We start from the raw sequence: 19,021 nt of genomic DNA, 5'->3' as shown, positions 1-19,021 counted from the left end.
TCGCTGCAGCTCTGGCAATCAGTACACAAACGCAACATTTTAAAGAAGATCTTAACTTGTATATAGAATCTGAAAAGCAGCCCACAAAATTTTTGTCAGAACATTTTAAACTCAATATTATTTCAGTTCCACCATGCACACACATATCATCTTCTGGCAACAATCAATACACAAACAACATTTTAGGGGGATTTTAAGTATATAGAATTTGAAAAACAAAACAGCCTACAATTTTTTTGTTAGAACAAGTTACACTAAATACGTTTCTGTCAAAGGTTCCTGTTCGTGGCATTTTATTCACTCGCACTAACTGTGATAGTAGTGATACGTGCCTTGCTCAAACGACAAGTGATCTTGAGTTTGCGTATACACAGGGTTGCCAGATTTCTAAAATAAAAAAAAACTAGACACACACAGACATGGATATAGTTAAATTTATTTTTATAACATTTTTAAACATTACAAAATCAGTTGCAGTTTAAAGCATTGTTAATGCCGAATTTTTAACATTTTGACAAAATATATTAATATTTGAGTGAACACTTGGCGTCCTTTAAGAGGACCTTTGCTTAGAATAATCACTGCTACAAGAACACTTTCTTTTTGGCATGACGAAATGAAAGAAAACTTTTTACATCACCTAAGCCCTGAATAGTATCCACTCCACTCTGATTCCATTGGCCAAGAAAAGCTGTATTAGGACCAGAACTGCCTTTGCCAGTCGTGAATCGATTCTTATTCGACATATCGACAATGAGCAATTCTACGCCAATGTTAATATGAGGATTGAGTGGTAATTGGTTAGTTATAAATCGTTATTAATTTTCCGGGACACCGGGACATTTCTTTAAAAAAGAGGACAATCCCGCATATACGTGACGTCTGGAAACCCTACCTATACAGAAACTTGTTTACTTCCTGTCTGGTAGTTCTCGTGTCAGCACAACAATGACGGAGAACGTTTTTTCTCAATGATGCCCACACGGCTATCAATTGTCAGCTATGAAAAAACGGTGGTGGTTATTATTGTTCTGTACTAGTTGGTAAGAAAAGACAACATCTGCTATTAATTTCTTCGTCCTTAATTTCCTTATCCTGCCATCGATAATATAAACAGCGGTTCTCAAACGTTTTTCTCATCGTACCCTTTAGCCGTAACTAAACATCTAATGTACTCCCACCATAGGTTTCCTCCGAATAGTGGGCTTTGGGGATTTTTTTTGACTACCTGATTTGTGGGGCGTTTTTGATATGTTGGAGGCGTGTATCTGAAATAGAGCAAAATGGCATTTGGGCTGTACGTGGAAAGATGGTAAACAAATACACATTAGAATCCTACATTTATTATTTTATTGGGTGTTAAAACGTTTACAATCCTTATGATTAGCTACAAAAATAGAAATGTTAAACGCATGCCTGCTAAGAAGTACGTATATGAAAAACTTTAATTTTCACATATTTTTCCACAGGGTTACAGAAAATTAGTAAAGATAAAAAATAAGTTCGTGAACCAACTGTCAAGCATAATTTTGAAGATTTTATTGTAAATCCTCAAAGTTTCTATCGAGAAGGATGCGCCTGCATAGTCCGACACAGTTTCATGATGTCTGGTTGTTCACTTGAAACTTTCAAGAGGAGATTCGGCTCCAAATTATAGATTTCGAACGAATATTTTATTTAAAAACATATGAAACAAAGATAAGGGTGTCAGTGATAAAATCAGCCTTATTTTACTGTTGAGTGTTAAAGCTATGTAGTCTGAAACAAGGAAGTCTGCTTCTGCACACGTCTAGCAAAAAAATGTTGTTTTGGATTCTGGACATTTCTCTTCCGAGCTGACAAGCCCCTTCAAGCCTATAACATGGTCTTGCTTCAAGTCGTTCATGTACCCCTTTGGGTACGCGTACCACAGTGTGAGAACCACTGATATAAACTATCCGTTGCGCTAACTGTATGAAGAATAAATTATAAAATAACCGATTATATGCAAGACAATTACGAAATTATACAGAAATATCTCTCATTACGAGAAAATTGAAGAAATATGTTGTAAAACGCGAAATTGGAAAAATATGTCAAAATATGCCTTATCAATTTCGTCTATTTCGGCTGATTTTCATCAGATACGTAAAGATCTCACCTCACTATTCGATCCGATATCAAATATAAAATATGTTATTATAACTAGGGCTAGGATTTTTATAACCTAAAAATCAACAAAATATGCTCTTATGACCTAAAATTTTACAAAATATGCACTATAATTTTAAAAATATGCTCTTATAACTGGACTGTTTCAAACATCAATATCTAAATCCTGAGATATTTTTACATGTACTATTTTTAGCTCACTTTATGGGCCCTGAGTTGAAATGCAAATAAAAATTTTCCAAAAAACAAAATGAAAAAGATTTTGCTACAGTCCAAAGAAAAAAACCTCTCGAGTAAACATGGGAGTAAGAACGAATCCACTTGGAAAATGACTGTATATTTCTTGAAAAAGCGAAAATATGCTGAATATGACCGAAAATCCATCAAAATATGCTCTATCACGCAGAAATGGCCAAATATACCCTTAAAAAGCACCTTAATTTTATTAGTTTCTTCATAATATGAATTTCTATATGTTCGGGGAACACATCGCCCTCACCAAAAAAATATACTAAGTCATAAAAATCCTAACCGTAGTTATAACATATTGCCCCGGGCACCACAAATGCACAGCTGTGGCCCCAAATTTCACTGTTTAATTTCGAATTATTCTTCGCTTCCTCGATTGGTTGATTTGGTTTATTTTACTTCGCCACTTTTGGCTAATCGGGAAGATAAGGATTGCTGATGATATGAAATTGATGAAGGGACGCTCCAGATTTCTTAATGCTTTTGCGAAAATCATTGAATATTTGGAACAGTTACCGCGGCTGCGCATTGAAATATTTGAGAGGAAAGTCGAGTCGATGCACATGCCAAACTGTTGATGCAAGGACAGAACATGCAACCTTCGGTGGCGAAATAGTGAGACACGTTCAGCAACTTACCCTCTGTCTCGGGAATCTGTGGAGCAACGGTAGAGAAAGGGAGAATGTGAATGGCCGGAGCAAAGCAGTGCGCGCTGCAGCAACCGTGTTTTCCCCTCCATGCACTCACTCCCCCTCTCATTGGTCGACCCCTCTCGAGTCACAACTTCCGTAGAGGTCTTGTTTTCGTTCTCTTGCTCCAGAGATCCCCGACCACAGTATATTTCCTTTCTCGCCTTCAACCATGAAGTAGGCGATTCTTCGTACTCAATTTATTTCAACAAAAGACGATCGAGTTCAAGTTTTACGTCGTTCTATTTGGTTTTCTACTTTAGTGAAGCCCCATATATCAAGAATCAAGATGAAACAATGTACGTAACAGAGATGCACAGAGATATTTTAGTAAAAGTTAAGTTATTTGTACAGTCAAGGGCACTTCTGGGTTGCAATGCACCCATTGAAATTCAATAGGATTATTACCACCCAGAAGTGTCCGTTACTGTACTGTACAAATATGAACACCTTAGCCGTTGTTCAAAGATAATGATTCCTTTTGCAGTGCTTTTTCTTCACAGGATACCTTTTTTTTTCATTCTGGCAACTACGCGGAAAGTGACAATGACAGCTTGTTGCATATGCAGATGATATATTGTTATGCGCTTCTAGTGACGGGAAATCAACCATTTTCTCTCCCACAGGCGCTGTGAAAATGTTAATAGAAAGCGAAATAATTTCGTTACGACATATGCTTTCCAAGGTGCTCAGTGTTCACAGATCACACGCTAGATGAGGTTTACAAACAAATGAGCATCAAGATAAAAAAAATCGACAGTCTGCAGGCAACTTTTCTATGTCTATAAAAAGAAATACCTGCTGTGTTATGCAAGTACGTTTAATAGCGTTTGTGGTGCAATATCGCTCACGCTTTCTCGCACACACACCAATAATATTCCGTACCAAGTGTAATTTATATGTTAAATTAAAATGCAAAACTGGGACAATTCATCTCCACGTGAAAACATACATGTTTATGTAAGGTCATGCAGGGCGAGCTCATGACACTTTCCGTAGAAGATATTGGCTAACGCTTATGACGTCATTTGGTGGACGGAAGCTAAAGAAACGGTACCTGTAAAGCACTTAATATTTTACACTGCAATTATTTCGAAATAAACACTATGAAAATGTTTTCGTAGTACAATAAATCATATATTTTTATTGTTAATGTAAAATTATGCCCTGGCGAAAATCCTTGTCAAGCTTTGTAAGCTTAACTTTGGTCAAGATTAAGTCGAGAACCAGCGGCCAGAAAAAAATGAAATTTTATCTGAGCACTGAGAAAGGATGTTTCTGAAGAACTACTTTTCGTTCTTTTCATTTTACTGCATCAGCATCTTGAAAATTAATTAATTGATTTTGCTCTTGCAGAGAAAATTTCTCGGAATGTTGAGAATGGCTTGTCAACAATGCTCGGCGTACTTTGAATGTCACCAGTACATGTAAACATGGGAAGATGTTATCATTACAAAATAAATATTTCAGAGATATTGTTACACTTAATTTGAAGAGACACTAAACAGGCAGACTGCTCACAGAGGTTTCACATGTATATTTTATGTTGGAAGACTAGGTGTCTTCTCCTTGACATAAATATCCTAGAGGTTGTTACCGCTTGAGAAAGAACGATGTACGTACACAGATTGAGAACGCACCTAGGGCCAAAACAAAGATACCAAAGATGCATTATGTACCGATGTTACCGACATAAACTTTTAAACATCTAGAGAACGAAAGCGAAACTAGCCAGAATCTTTAAAAAAAATTATCTAAACGAAAATGTCTTTACTTTATTTGTGACTTACAAGAGAGGTTATCTAAGTGTCCCCCTCCGATTTCCATGAAAAACTTGGCAGGTGCATAGAGGGACCCAATACGTGTATTGTTGTGTTACGTGTTAGACATAACAAGTGGATTTCTACTTAATTATTTATAAACAGGTTATATATAGCTATATATATATATATATATATATATATATATATATATATATATATATATATTGATTGATTGATTGATTGAGTTGGTGTTTTAAGTCAACTTTATGCACAGCAAGGCTAATCGAGACTGGACCTACAGTTTAAAGTGTAATCCAAACCACTATGCGCCTCCACCGGGTATCGAACCCTGGACCCCTTGATTACAAAGCGACGACGCTACCACTGCGCCATCGGGGAGGCCATATATACGTATGTATGTATGTATATATGTTGTTTATGGTCATTTCAAAGTTAATTGATAGGTGGCAATTGTGAACTAGTACGGTTCTCAAGCTATATTTATTATATGAGAATCCTTATCAAAGCAATAAAAATGTTGATCTAGAAAAATTGGATTTTAGATATCTTAGAAACACTACAAATGATTTGTTTTTCAAATAAAAATTTGGCGTTTACTGTAACATGTTATGTTTCTATTTCTCTGTTAAAGGTTCACATTAATAAGTAGACCTTATAACCAGAGACTTTCACTTGGTTTCTGATTCACTACATGTAACTGAATCTTTTAAAAACTGCCGATTTTTTTAAACATATTTTACGGTACAACTTGTATTCTATTGTATGTAGATATCTACCGATTTCCCTAAGAAATTTGCTGATTTGCCAGCTGAGAGTACATTTATATATTTGGTATGGGAGTTTATACTGCTGACAACAGCATACAAAGCCGTATTACAGCAGTTATGAATAGCGGACACATAGTATATCATTATACAAATTGACATATATATATACTAAATGCTGCGATAAGACATTCAATTAAAAATAATATTAGGCAGAGACAACGAAATATTGAAAGCAGCAAAGAATAAAAAACGTTTTCGAAAGGTAAACATTGAATCCTAACGAAAAGATAAACACGACCCATACAATAACTTAAATTCTCTTATGCAATGTTTTAAAGACTGTTCTACTATCAGACCGTTATACTTTCTCTATATTCGATTGATTTATTGACTTTTGCTTTTTAGCGTCGCTTTTAGTCAATTTTGACTAATCGCGACGATGAAGATGAGTGATGATATGATGAATTTGATGAAGGGACACTCACAAAGAATAACCCATGCCCACGCAGGTCAGCATTGCTATATAAATGAGAATTCCAAATCAAAGGAAAGAATTAGTAAAAGAGTATTGATTTTTAACATAAGTTCAGGTAACAACAATGCACTATTTTCTCTAAGATGGTGTTGATTAACTTTCAAACATATTGATGTTAGAAGGTTACGTACTTGCAGTCTACCTTCTAAAATATTATCTAAGATAATTTAGAAAGCAGACTGCAAGTACTTAACCTTCCAACAACCATATCTCTAGGTGAAAACTTTGAGCACTAATTTCTTTTGCATCCATGTTCGTGCAGTAGGGAAAGACTTAGCCTTTGTAAATTGACTTTTGTATTCTCTTCTCCCATAGGTGGAGGATACGACCCTCTCCATGCCCGTGTCCAACAGCAGGCTGCAGCTGACACAGCAGTCCAACACGAAGAGCGAGGATGACATTCCTGCGAAGTAAGTTGTGTTTAACGTGATCTTACTCCTTCGGTTACTTTCTGTCAATTTCCTACTAACTAGTTAACTCTCTAGCCTTCCTAAACCCGAATTTTTATGGCTGCAGCAACACAGGCCTTCCATCTGTCCCTTTCCTGAGCAAGATCAATCCAATCCTTTCCATCCTTACCGATTTCCTTTACGTCCATCTCAAAATTATCTCTCAACCTTCGTCTTGGCCTTCCTACAGGTTTCTTACCATCAGGTTTCCCAACAAGAATCCTGTAAACTCTTCTCTGAATACATATTATGCCGTTCAAAATTATGTAACCTTCTCCACTCACTTGTCTCCATATCCCTTTTAGGTCCAAATATTTTCCTAAGGATTTTATTTTCAAATACTCTTAATTTATGTTCCTCTTTTAATGTACTGAATCAAGTTTCACATCCGTATAATACTACAGGCAAAAATATTGTATTATATATTGTAACTTTTAGTTTCTTAAATAATACACGAGAAGATAAAAGTCGATTTTCTACTTTTTGGGTTAATCGCGGCAATGCGCACGAATGATGAACTGATGAGTTAAATACAGGGAGATAAACACATGCCTTACCCAGTGTTCGAATCTTGAGGGTATCTGGCTTTGTATAGTGTGACGCAAACCAGTCCTGCATTAGGACATCACCTTCTCAATCTTCTGACAAGGATTTTACAGCGATAAGACGATCGCCTTCAGATGATGACGTCAGGACTGGGCGCTGCGGCTTGAACCACTAAGATGGTCTTGGTTAGGGGCACATCAGACATAGTATAAGGTTTATGGATTATACATTTTAATTAGTGTGTATTTGTATAGGAATAATTTTCAATCATGCGCATGCTTGTAGGTCTAACTTTCCATGTGTATAGACCTAATTTTCATTGATGTGTGTGGGTCTAACATTCAATCATACACAGAGAGGTCAAAATGTGTCAATTGACAGAAATATGTAGACTCTGAAATGTATAAACTGATGCACTTTTGGGACATCAAAATACACACACTCAAAATGCATAAACGCTACTTTTATCAGCCGTTGTTCAGGGCGATGCACTAAAATGTATCAATAGAGATCAGACAAGATCATTTCAAAGAAACAACAAATTATTCAATTAATGCAAAATTGTTTGTCTTGTGTGCAGGTTAAAAAGCTAATAAACATAGTTATAAAAGATAGAAACACAATTTTGTAAGCATAATTATGACCTGGATCGCTCTGTATGAAGGTAATTATATATATAAACAGGAGTGAATTTTCGATCATATACACATTTGCACCCCTCATCTTCGCTTCGCATCTCAATACGCACCCTCAGATTCCAAATTCTGTCTCTGTCCATGATATTTGGGATAAAACAACATTAATTCATATAGTCTTGCTTGGGGGCAGTATACTATAGTCGACGCGCTAGCTACGTTAACGACTGGCTGGCTTTGAAGTCCACGGAGCGCGCCCACCAGCTGCAACAATCACATTCAACGCACAGTGTTGCCACACAAGCACCTTCCCACGGTCTTCCCATTGAAGTTGCAAAGTACGGCAACAGCGTATCCGCAGTCATGTAACTGAGACTCCACGTGGAGTAGACGAGCAGAATGACAGCTGCGCCCAATGGCTCAAGGACTCCACGTGGAGTAGACGAGCAGAATGACAGCTGCGCCCATTGGCTGAAGGTTGAGTGTGATTGGACGAAAACTACTCGCCCGCTTTTTATCCCCACCCACGTTCATGGCGGCGGCTTTCTTCAGTTCTTCGACGTTAACGAAGTATACGCGTAGACTATAACTGATCGATCGTCCAGAAGAGTGTCAGCCAGCATTGCCCCCTTCTAGCGCCGCCAATGTTGTCACTAACTCAGTTCGTTTCTAATAGTGTAAAATAGTTGAGTGATAATAATCAGGATTTTTTTATCTCATCTTTATCCAGGAATTGTTTACATATTTACTTTTTTATTTCTATTTCAGACATAAAAAGATGTCGAAACTAGAGATTCGCCTAGTTTTCGTAATAGTCCTTCTCTCTCTATTCCTCGTGTGCTTAGTCGTAGCAATTGCAGTTCTTACCAGTTTAAGTAAGTAACAATTAGAATATTTTTCACTTTGCTCGTTTAAAGTTATAACTGTAATTCTGAAGTTCAAAACCCTGTACATTAAGTTTATTCGGTTACTATTAAATTTCGTTCAAAGATATTTCACTTATAATGTTGTTTAAACTTCTTTATTATTTATTTAAACATTCAAGATAATTTGAGAGTAATGTACTAATATATTTGAAATGTTTCTCTCCACTGGGAGATTAGTACTTCTATCATAAAAATTGTAAGGAAAAGAGTAAATAATTTGTTAGGTTCTATGCACATTTCTCTTTCGATTGTCGTTTGTTTGGAATCTCTAGGATTAATGATAAAATCACAATATGTAGCAGGCGGTAGGAGTAGTTTGATGGTCGTTATATTTGAATCACATTTATTTGGTTGAAGAAGATTTTATCTTTGGAAACTTTTAGAATATTACCCAGGCAAATTAAATAATGCAAACCATCAATTTTCAGTTTCACTATTATTCTGACTCATACTGTAATGTGTAATACTTGTGCAAAAAAATAAATTACGAATTAGAAGCTTTGAAGTTAACATACAATTTAATTATTATTGCTTAACATATCAATTACAATAGTTCCAAGTTAATAAGCAGTATGACAATAATTATTATGTTTTAAGTACATTAATTTTCCGACTTTTCTTCCTCTATATTTCCTGTGAAAGATCGAGTATGATAGTAAATTGTTTGCACTATCTTTGAATTCAATGTTGCAATTTTTGCATTACTACTCAGAAGTGACATCTCTCGAGCACTTATACATATAAAACGTCGCTTTCATACAAAAATGATGGGAAAAATTGGAACTTACCAGTAATTGATTGATTTGATTTATTTTACTTCGCTTTTCTGCCACTTTTGGCTAATCGCGAAGATGAGGTTGAGTGATAATATGCTGAAATGGATGAAGGGACACTCACAAAGGACACCTATGCCCAAGTTGGATTCGAACCCGGGACCTCTGGCGTCGCATCGCGCTGTGCTAACCACACCGCCACGCAGGTCCGCAAATAGGGACTTGAAAAAAAATATATATATAAGTAATTACAATGCATATGCAATATCTTCTAACTAGAAATTGTTTTCAGATCGAGGTGCCGAGGTAAGGGCGTCGGTTGCCGAAGAAATGTTGACAGCTGGTACCTGCATGACAGAAGAATGTATTAAATCGTGTAAGTATAATGTGAACTGATTCTCATAAAATATATTTATGACAATACTTCTCAGATTGTAATTCTGTTCTTGATTTTTAACCCCGGCCAGCCAGTCTTGATTTGCCGGCAGGTACGAGTACAGCTTGATCAAGATAAGAAATCCCCAGTCAACAAATTTTGAACACTATACTGACCACAACTCCAACTGGCGGTTGACCTTGATGGCTATTTCTGGCGCGTCCTGTCCCCCAATCATTTTCGGGGGTGTGTGATCCAATGGGTGTCAACAAACTCAGTTGCGAAGTAAAAGATGAAGGGATCACATCGCTCTCCCGAAGCAACGTTGCCAAGCGTACTTCTGTCTTTGCCAGTTGTCTTTATATGACTGTGTGTCCGCGAGCATTCCGACCTGTGGGTGGTCCTACCGGAAACTTCATCGTTCAGGACCGCGTCTGCAGTTGTACCATTAACCCCCGCTGATTTCTGACAATACCGTTTCCCGAGAAGACTCTTTCTCGCTTTACAGAACGTATGGCAACATGTAGTGGACCCAACGCTCATTTGTTCCGTCCCGCGAACAACGTTCGGTACCTTGTGACTCGAAAATGCCCGATCTCAGTCGAAGAAAATTCAACTGATCGCTGATTTGCTGTTTCCCAGCCGTCGGTTTGAGTTGCGTTCAGTGTAGGCGAGGATGCGCGATGTAATCAGCTGCTTCCCATGCAAACCTACCCCTGCGTCGTCAAAATGCGCGACGTTCTACAACACATCGTCGTCACCTACATTCAGTGCCAAGTGTTTGCATCGTCATGAAGGGGGGAACCGTACAGGGGGGAAAGCAGAGACGTAATATTTAACTTTGTTGTAGATTCTGACATTGGGACATTGCTTCTCTGTTCGCATCGATTTTAATACTTTGTAGAACAGCTTTTGGTTATTTTGTAGGTTTCTTTCCATTGCTTCTCCAAATTTTTCCCATGACTGTTGTTTTGCATCTTTCATTATATATTCTTCACTACTAATCTTTGATGTTTATAAGCTTCATAGTCACTTAAATGTTTTGTGAGTAGGTATTTTTTCCACCGTTGTTTCTTTTCCTTTACCATTTCTTTTATCTCTTCCGTCCACCATGCTGTTCTTCTCTGTTGTTGCTTTCCGCTGGACTTTCCGCAGATTTCGGCCGCTGCTCCTAAGATTGCCTCTTTATATAAACTCCATATTTCTTCCAGTTTATCTTCTCTCATAGTGGGCCATTCCAATGTTTCCACCCTTTGCTCCACAGCCTCTTGATAGTCTTTTTGTCTTGCCTCTTCTCTCAATTTATATACCTTTATTCTTTCTTTAGGTTTCCTTTTGTTATCACCAGGGTCCTTGGTCTTGATATTAACATGTAACTGCATAATTACTAAGTAGTGGTCACTTCCAATCTCGTAACCTCTATATACTCTTGCATCTAAGATAAATCTCCACTGTTTCCTCTGTGTCAATATGTAGTCAATAATAGATTTTTCCTTTCGGCTGGGGACTTCTCTTGTATATCTATGTGTCTCTTTATGTGGGAACATTGTGTTCGTAATTACAAAATCATTTCCTGCACACATATCTAGTAATCTTCTCCCATTATTATTCTGGTGCGTCTCGCCGTATTTCCCTAGCAGCCCTTCCATTCCTTCTATGTTGTTTCCAACTCTGCCATTAAGTCACCTAATACAAAGACAGCTCCCATGGTGTCATCCACTGTCCTCTGCAGCTCTTCGTAAAATCTATCTTTCTCTTCTGCTATATCATCTTCATTTGGTGCATATATAGCAATAAAAGTAGTGTCTTCATTTATGCTACTGTGAAAGGTTAAAGTTACCAAGATTATTCTTCCATTGATGAATTTCCAGCATTTAACATAATGTCTGTAGGCCTCGGAGATTACTATAGCCACTCCTCCTTTTGCTCTCTGTTCTTTGCCTACTCCTGAATGAAACATTAGAAACCTTTCACCACTATTTGGTTCTATTATTTGTTCATATCCATTTCCTTTTTTCTTGGTCTCTGTCACCGCCAATATATTCAACTTTGCTCTCACCATTTCCGTCGTTAATTCAAACTCCTTTCCAGCAAGTCCACGCACATTCCAGGTTGCCACTCTCATTATCCTTTTCCCTCTCTTGGTCGTCAACAGTTTAATCAGTCCGGTTTCTCCTCTGTAGTTTCTTTTAATAATTTCATCTCGGACACTCGGGTTATCAGCCCTAGTTCCAAAGCCTTGTGGGAGGGGCTGCCTCCCTTATAGCCCTCGGCCTGCTAGATTTTCTTCTAAGGTTTCTTCCCTTAGCCTTTGAGGTCTCTCCCTCTCACTGCAAGGCAGCAGTTTGCCTCGGTCCGGGACTGCTTATTTGGATTTCCCCTTATTCGCAGCTAACCCCCATATCTGGGGGCCATTCGCTATCCGCCACCTGCGACCCGCCCAGTAGCTGAGGCTCGCCCTGGGAGAAATGTTAGCAATCAATTAATTACAGCAACGCAGAGTCTGTATAAGAAATGTAGAAACTATGTCCGCACTCGCAGAGTCTCAAGAGTTTGAGACTATACTAGGACTTAAACAAGGATGTATCCTTAGCCCACTCCTCTTTGTTACCTTAATGGATGATGTTATTAAATCATGCAATGGGAAGGTACAGAAATTCAAGCTGGGGTATAGGTTTTTGAAACCAATATATATAAACCATTGTGCCTTCGCCGATGACATATTAATATTGGGAGATTCCGAAAGAAATTTACAAAAGAACGTGAGAATCTGGGAAAAAGAGTTACAAAAGAGGGGTATGAAGATAAATGATAAAAAGACTCAGACCATGATGATGGCACGACAGCCAAATATACATCAGATTGCTTTGAATAATGGAACGACATTAGAACAGACTACAGATTTTAAATACCTCGGGGTTATAGTGCAGCAAGATGGCAGAATAGATGGTGAAATTATAGCTCGATCCCAAGCCTCAGGGAGACTCTTTAATGAGCTAAAGAGAAATTTCCTAAATAATCCATTACTGACCAAAAATACGAAAATCCGTGTGTATAAAGTGATATATTTACCTACATTACTTTATGGTAGTGAAACCTGGACATTGACAAATAAACATATGAGTAAAATACAGGCTTCAGAAATGAGATTTCTTCGTAAAATAGAAGGGAAAACAAGAAGAGACAAAATTAGGAATCAGACCATTAGAGCTAGCCTGGGCGTATCACCACTGCTTGAGAGAATCGAACAGAACCAGTTACGATGGTTTGGGCACATACAAAGAATGGAAGACTCCAGAATAGCTAAACAAGCCTTGAATGCAAAGATGCAAGGAGCAAGACCACGCGGGAAACCCAGAAGAACATGGGAAGAAGATGTGAAGGTAGCTGTAGAGGCTAGAGGAGGAGAGTGGAGGAGAGCAAAGGAGCTGGCCCGAGACAGAATCCGATGGAAGACCCTCTAGGAAACCTCAACACTGCAAGGTAGAAGAGGATCGACTAAGTAAGTAAGTAAGTAGATTCTGACGAAGAGAAGCTAGGGAGAGGATGAAAAATATGGCACTCAGGCACGAGCAAAGATGAAGCGAGAGGAGAAAACAAAGAACTGTTCACGAGTTTTCCTGGGGTTCTTCTCATCTCGGTTGAACTGTAATTGTAGCAAGCTACATAAGTGCTTCTCAACAGTTGAGCCGCGTCCTATTAGATCAAATAGTTGACAAGTAATTTAAGTCTAACTTTATGTTTGTCAACAAGCTTAGACATCATCGAACTACTGCTCCCTTTATGATGATGCCATAATGTATTTATTAATATTTACTTTCAAGGGTACATATTAATTCATGAATAAAGTTAAGAAATTAAGAACACTAACGCCATTGCTTTCAAATACGCTGGTAGATTTATATTTATGGGATGTCCATTAAAATGTGCCTGTCTTTTCAGCTGCAAGAATTTTGCAAAATATTGACAGAACAGTCGACCCCTGTGATGACTTCTACGAGTACGCCTGTGGCAACTGGATCAAGAGGAATCCAATCCCAGACACGTGGGCAGCTTGGGACCAATTCAGGATTCTTGTGGACGAGCTGCTTCGGGATCTCAAGGGTATTCCATCATGGTTGCCTTTTAACATTTCGTAGGAAACATTAACTATAATAGGCTATACCATGTCTCTGGAAACTGTTGAGCAATGCTGCGCATAACGGAGAGAAGGGGAGAAAGCGAGTTGGCGGTGCAAAGTGCTTACTAGCTGCTAAAAGCTAGTAGCTGCAGTCGCATTTCCCCCTCCATGCACTCACTTCCCCTCTCACGTTTATTGGTCACTACTTGCTCAGAGGACTTGCTTTCGTTCGCTTGCCCAAGATATTTCCGGGACATGTGGACGGTAAGAAAGCTTTCATACCACAGCGACAGACGAGAAGCTACACATGTAACTTAGAAACCAATCTTCAGAAATAAACTCAATCTCTCGTACTGAAATGACACGACAAGATGCACATATCGCTTGTACCGGCGTGTCGCTCAGACTGGGTATTTTTTTAAATATCGTGCATCATGTCGCCTCTGTCTGGTGGTTGCTCATGCGCACTTAATGGCTGGAGGTGTCCATGTCGCGTGTCAGTTGTCGCCTGTCGCTTTGGTCTGGAAGCTCCCTTAGACATAGAGCAAACAGTATGATTGCACATATCCGTGTGTATTTGTCAGTTGTACGGAATTTTCAAAATTACTTCATGTGACTTTTTTTGTCCTCCATGATTTTAAAATAAATTATTCTTTCCTCACAGGTATCCTGGAGAAAAATTCTACAATGAACGAATCATTTCCTGTCACACAAGCCAAGACATTATTTCGAACATGTATCGACACAGGTCAGTATTTTAATACGTAAGTCGTTTTCAGTTACAACTAACTAAAATCTTCAACTTTAAAATGTCCAAAGTTTTATTCACCTGATTAAAGTTGGTTGCAATATATTTTTAAGTATGATTTTTATTTCAGGTTTTGCCGTAAAATTGACCCTTCTTTTTACAATCGTAGGTTTATGTCCTAGTTTATCACTTGCGCCACCAGTAGCGCGGGTTTTTTTTATTTCTGATGATGTCAGCTACAGAAAAGTAGAATAACATGACGAAATTTTCAACAAAAGTTTGGTAGAAAAGCAGAAAAGAAAACATATGTACGTGGATAGGATATCCACCTTATCTTTGAAGGGGGATGTATCCATATTATTATTAGCAATAACTATAAAACAGAATCACACAAACATCTTTTCATTTCGTGGATCACTTGTTTGTCTACGCTCATTTTTCTCTATCTTTCACGAATTGTTTTCATGTTTGCAACATACGTTTTAAACACGTTCTTCCCTACAGCAAATTTAACCGTTTATAAGGGAAATTATTTAAAAATTGAATAGGATTTATTGGATCTTTATACAATAATTAGCTTCGATGTTAATGGCAATCCCGAGTTAAGAGTTCAGTATAGTGGCTTATGGCTTTTACTTTTGAGAACACCACCCCCAAAGAATAGTGCTTTTATGAAAAAGTAAAGTCTTTAACATTTTAGGAAAAAATAATGAATATGCACTAAGTATAGGTGTTATCATTTTCGACCATTTCTCTTACACTCCAGATCATCTTACAAAAACATTCCTTTCTTGTGCTTTCTGATATTTCGCCGGCAAGCAATACGTTTCCAGCCGCTACACGGAACGCGTTCAAGGGGCACAATAACGAAATAAATACTCTGATTTTCATTACCCAACAATTGGGGGTTACTAGCATGGACTAAAGCTGATCTTGTGTTACCGTTATGTCGTACAGACAGATTGGAAGACCTTGGGTTAGAACCAATGATGAGGACAATGAAAAACCTGAACCTCACCAAGGAACCACCAATAGAAGGATCTTTCCAGGACTGGGATTGGCTGGCCACCTTGGCGAACATCCAGAGGAACCTGGGAACGGGAATTCTGATAGGATTTTGGATCAGCGAGGATCTTATGAACACGAGCCGGAACACCATGGTGGTGAGTATTTTATATATTACTTAGTGTGTCTTAATTTAGTGCACGGGAACATTTCAGTTTTTCAATCTAGCCGCCCAAATAATAATAATAATAATAATAATAATAATAATAAAAAAGCAGCAAGAAAACTAACTTAATTGTCGTAGAGAGGTGAATTTCTTTTTCAGAATGGCAGGACCCTTAGTGAAGGTGAAATTTATACATTTTACCTCCCGTTTCAAGGCGTCCCACCATATCATGTCATAATTTCCATAATTAAATTACGGCGTGTCCACTGCTAGCTTATTACTAGGGATGGAGGATATCGGAAATTTGATATCGCGATATATCGTCAAGAAAATATCGTCACGGACGATATCATGCGATATTTTTTTCCGTATCGTGATATCGGCGGTATATCGTTTCCACGATATATATCGCCAAATATCGTGACGATATATCGTCGACACGGTATATATCGCCAAAATATCGTTAGGATATATCGTCGACACGATATATATATCACCAAAATATCGTGAGGATATATCGTCGACACGATATATCATCGACACGATATATATCGCCAAATATCGTGAAGATATATCGTCGATACGATATATCGCCAAAATATCATGAGGATATATGGTCGACACGATATATATCGCCAAAATATCGTGACAATATATCGTCTAGTTGAAATCGCCTGGACAATAACTTTTCAATATCGCCCAGCATTACTTATTACTGAAAGCAGCTTTCATTTAGCTTTAATGAACACTTTACTTGATCTACCCCCCCCCCCAAAAGATGTGGTGCACCTAAGAAGCAAAAGCGGCTTCAAATTACTGCTAAGCACACCCCAATTAAAACGCTTGCAGAAAATGAATTAATAGGGAAAAATGTTCCGAATCCCCCCTCCCCCTCATTGCACTATTTTTAACATACGTATATTTTAGAGAAATATATTATTTTAATGAAAAGAATTCCCCCAAAATTTTTATAGTGTGGTCTGCACCATTATCCCCCCTCTGTGATTACCCCTAGGAGCGCGTACTCAGGTCGTTACTATCACACTAATAATACAAATACATACAATAATACTAACATGTACGTACCTTCAGCGTAAGTGACATCCTGGGGAACTAGCAAATAATATGGTTTCCTGAAATAAAAAAAGAGACAACAACAGTTATTAGATATATTTTATAATTCAATTATCAACTATTTTCGTTATAACCCTTACATTTCATATTTTAGAAGGTAACTTGAATTAATTCATTCTTAATTAGTACACAGTGACATACTGAAGATGGTGTGCTGATATTATTCATAATCCACTCTTTGGTACAGCTTTAAAAAAACGAAAATATGGCAAAATATGCACTACGTATAACAAAATATTATGCTTGTGACAAATAGAAGAATTTGATGTTCATTCTTCTTCATTTTGGTATTTGTATATTTTTCTTATCTTGCAGTTTTCTGTGAGGATGAGAATAGGGGGAAATAACTCTTTATTACGTAGGATATTGATGATGAAATTGATGAAGGGACACACAAAGAATAACCATGTCCCATTCCGGGATTCGAACCCGAGACCCCTGGCGTCGTAGCGAGATATGCTAACTACTCCACCACGGAGGTCAGCTCAAGTGTTCGTAGCATCGAAACGATAAGTGGTGTTAAGTTGTCGACCTTGATACCTATACGCTATACAGATAAGAAATGAAAAAGTAATAATTCAAAAAATGTGAAACAAATGCAATATTTAAAGCGCAAGAAAGTCAATTGAGCTATAATATCCATTGAGATGAAGTGTTTTTTTTCTTTGAGATACACTCTATTTCGGGAATATGTGGAGCAAGGCCGCGCATAACGACAGAGAAGGGGAGAAAGCGAGTGAGCGGAGCAAACGTCTGGTAGCTGCAGCAGAGTTTTCCCCTCTCACGCGTTCATTGGTCGAGCCATCTCGAGTCCTACTTGCGCAGAGGATTTGTTCTCGTTCGTGTAAAATTAAGTGCACCTGCTTTCCCCTCTTTTTTGCCAGTTGAAAAAGTTAACGTCAAATATTTCTTTCGCAGGTTGACCAAGTGTCCCCTGGCTTCAGCGAACGGTATCTCTTGGATCCGAAAAGGTTCCAGAAGGAAATAGACGCGTACAGAGCATACATTGAAGAGATGGTGGAGACGTACGAGGCGCACCTCTGGATGAACGGATCGAAGTCGCAGATGTACAAGATGGACAACAGCACGGCGAAGGAATTTGCCAACGACATCATGAACATTTCCATACAGCTGGCTAAGGTGCGTTTGGTAAACGGTCATCACTACAAATAGGGTTGGCATGCTTGAAACCAAAAGTGTTTAAAACAACTTGCTTTAAACGTTTAAAACACACAACTTTGTTCTTTACAAGTGTTCTAAACATTTCTAAATACAGTGTTTCAAACATTTCTAAACACAGTGTTTTAAACATTTTTACACATGTTTAAAACAAATTTTGATACTTGATATTTGATAGTATGTGGTTACTTTTGTGTTCGCCAACTCTGTCTTTACATGCAATCGTGTTCATGTATATGTTCAATATAAAAATAAATATATCATAATGAGACCCTGTGACAACGTTCAAAACATATGCCTATGTTTATTTTAGAAGTGTTTAAAAACCTTTTATAATTGAACAGTATATGAATGAAACAGTTCTGCACTGTTGTTGTCAATGTTCTTGTATTTTGTTGCATTCACAATAAAATATGATATTTAGGAAAACAGGGGATAGGGGCCTGGCAACCGAGTTCAACCTTCTCGAACAGCGTACATACCAGAGCACTGGCGTACGCAAGGTGGGGGCTGATGGGGTTACAGGCCCTCCCGAAATTTTGAGAAAATCCATATTTGCAAATAAAAGCAGAGTGGTTAATGCAAACCCAACTAAAAATGCCCCCGATTTTTTGTCTTTCAACAACTTATAAAACGAAAGATAAAAATGGTAATTACGAAATATCTTATTGTGTGCCCCCCTCCCCTAGAACTTAGCTATGTAATATGCACCTTTATAATTACAGCCCCCTCCGAAAAAAAGCCTGCGTACGCCAGTGTGCCAAAGTAAGGTAAACAGGTATTTTAAGA

General features: G+C 37.9%; 1 protein-coding gene across 4 annotated transcripts in view; it reads left to right on the top strand.

Moving 5' to 3' along the window:
• Positions 1–19,021, top strand: part of LOC145979030 (endothelin-converting enzyme homolog) — a 124,757-nt gene that overhangs the window by 67,933 nt on the left and 37,803 nt on the right. For all 4 annotated transcript variants that reach the window (XM_083112104.1, XM_083112107.1, XM_083112106.1 and 1 more), the window contains exons 2-8: positions 6,491–6,585; positions 8,574–8,680; positions 9,797–9,880; positions 13,823–13,984; positions 14,665–14,748; positions 15,706–15,911; positions 17,972–18,193. In XM_083112104.1, coding sequence (XP_082968230.1) covers positions 6,491–6,585; positions 8,574–8,680; positions 9,797–9,880; positions 13,823–13,984; positions 14,665–14,748; positions 15,706–15,911; positions 17,972–18,193 — 960 coding nt within the window. The remainder of the gene's footprint in view (positions 1–6,490; positions 6,586–8,573; positions 8,681–9,796; positions 9,881–13,822; positions 13,985–14,664; positions 14,749–15,705; positions 15,912–17,971; positions 18,194–19,021) is intronic.

This window comes from Lepisma saccharinum, chromosome 25 (genome assembly GCF_977018435.1).
Source record: "Lepisma saccharinum chromosome 25, izLepSacc3.1, whole genome shotgun sequence".
In the NCBI taxonomy this organism is placed as follows: Eukaryota; Metazoa; Arthropoda; class Insecta; order Zygentoma; family Lepismatidae; genus Lepisma; species Lepisma saccharinum.
This window is presented reverse-complemented; position numbering and strand designations above follow the sequence as displayed.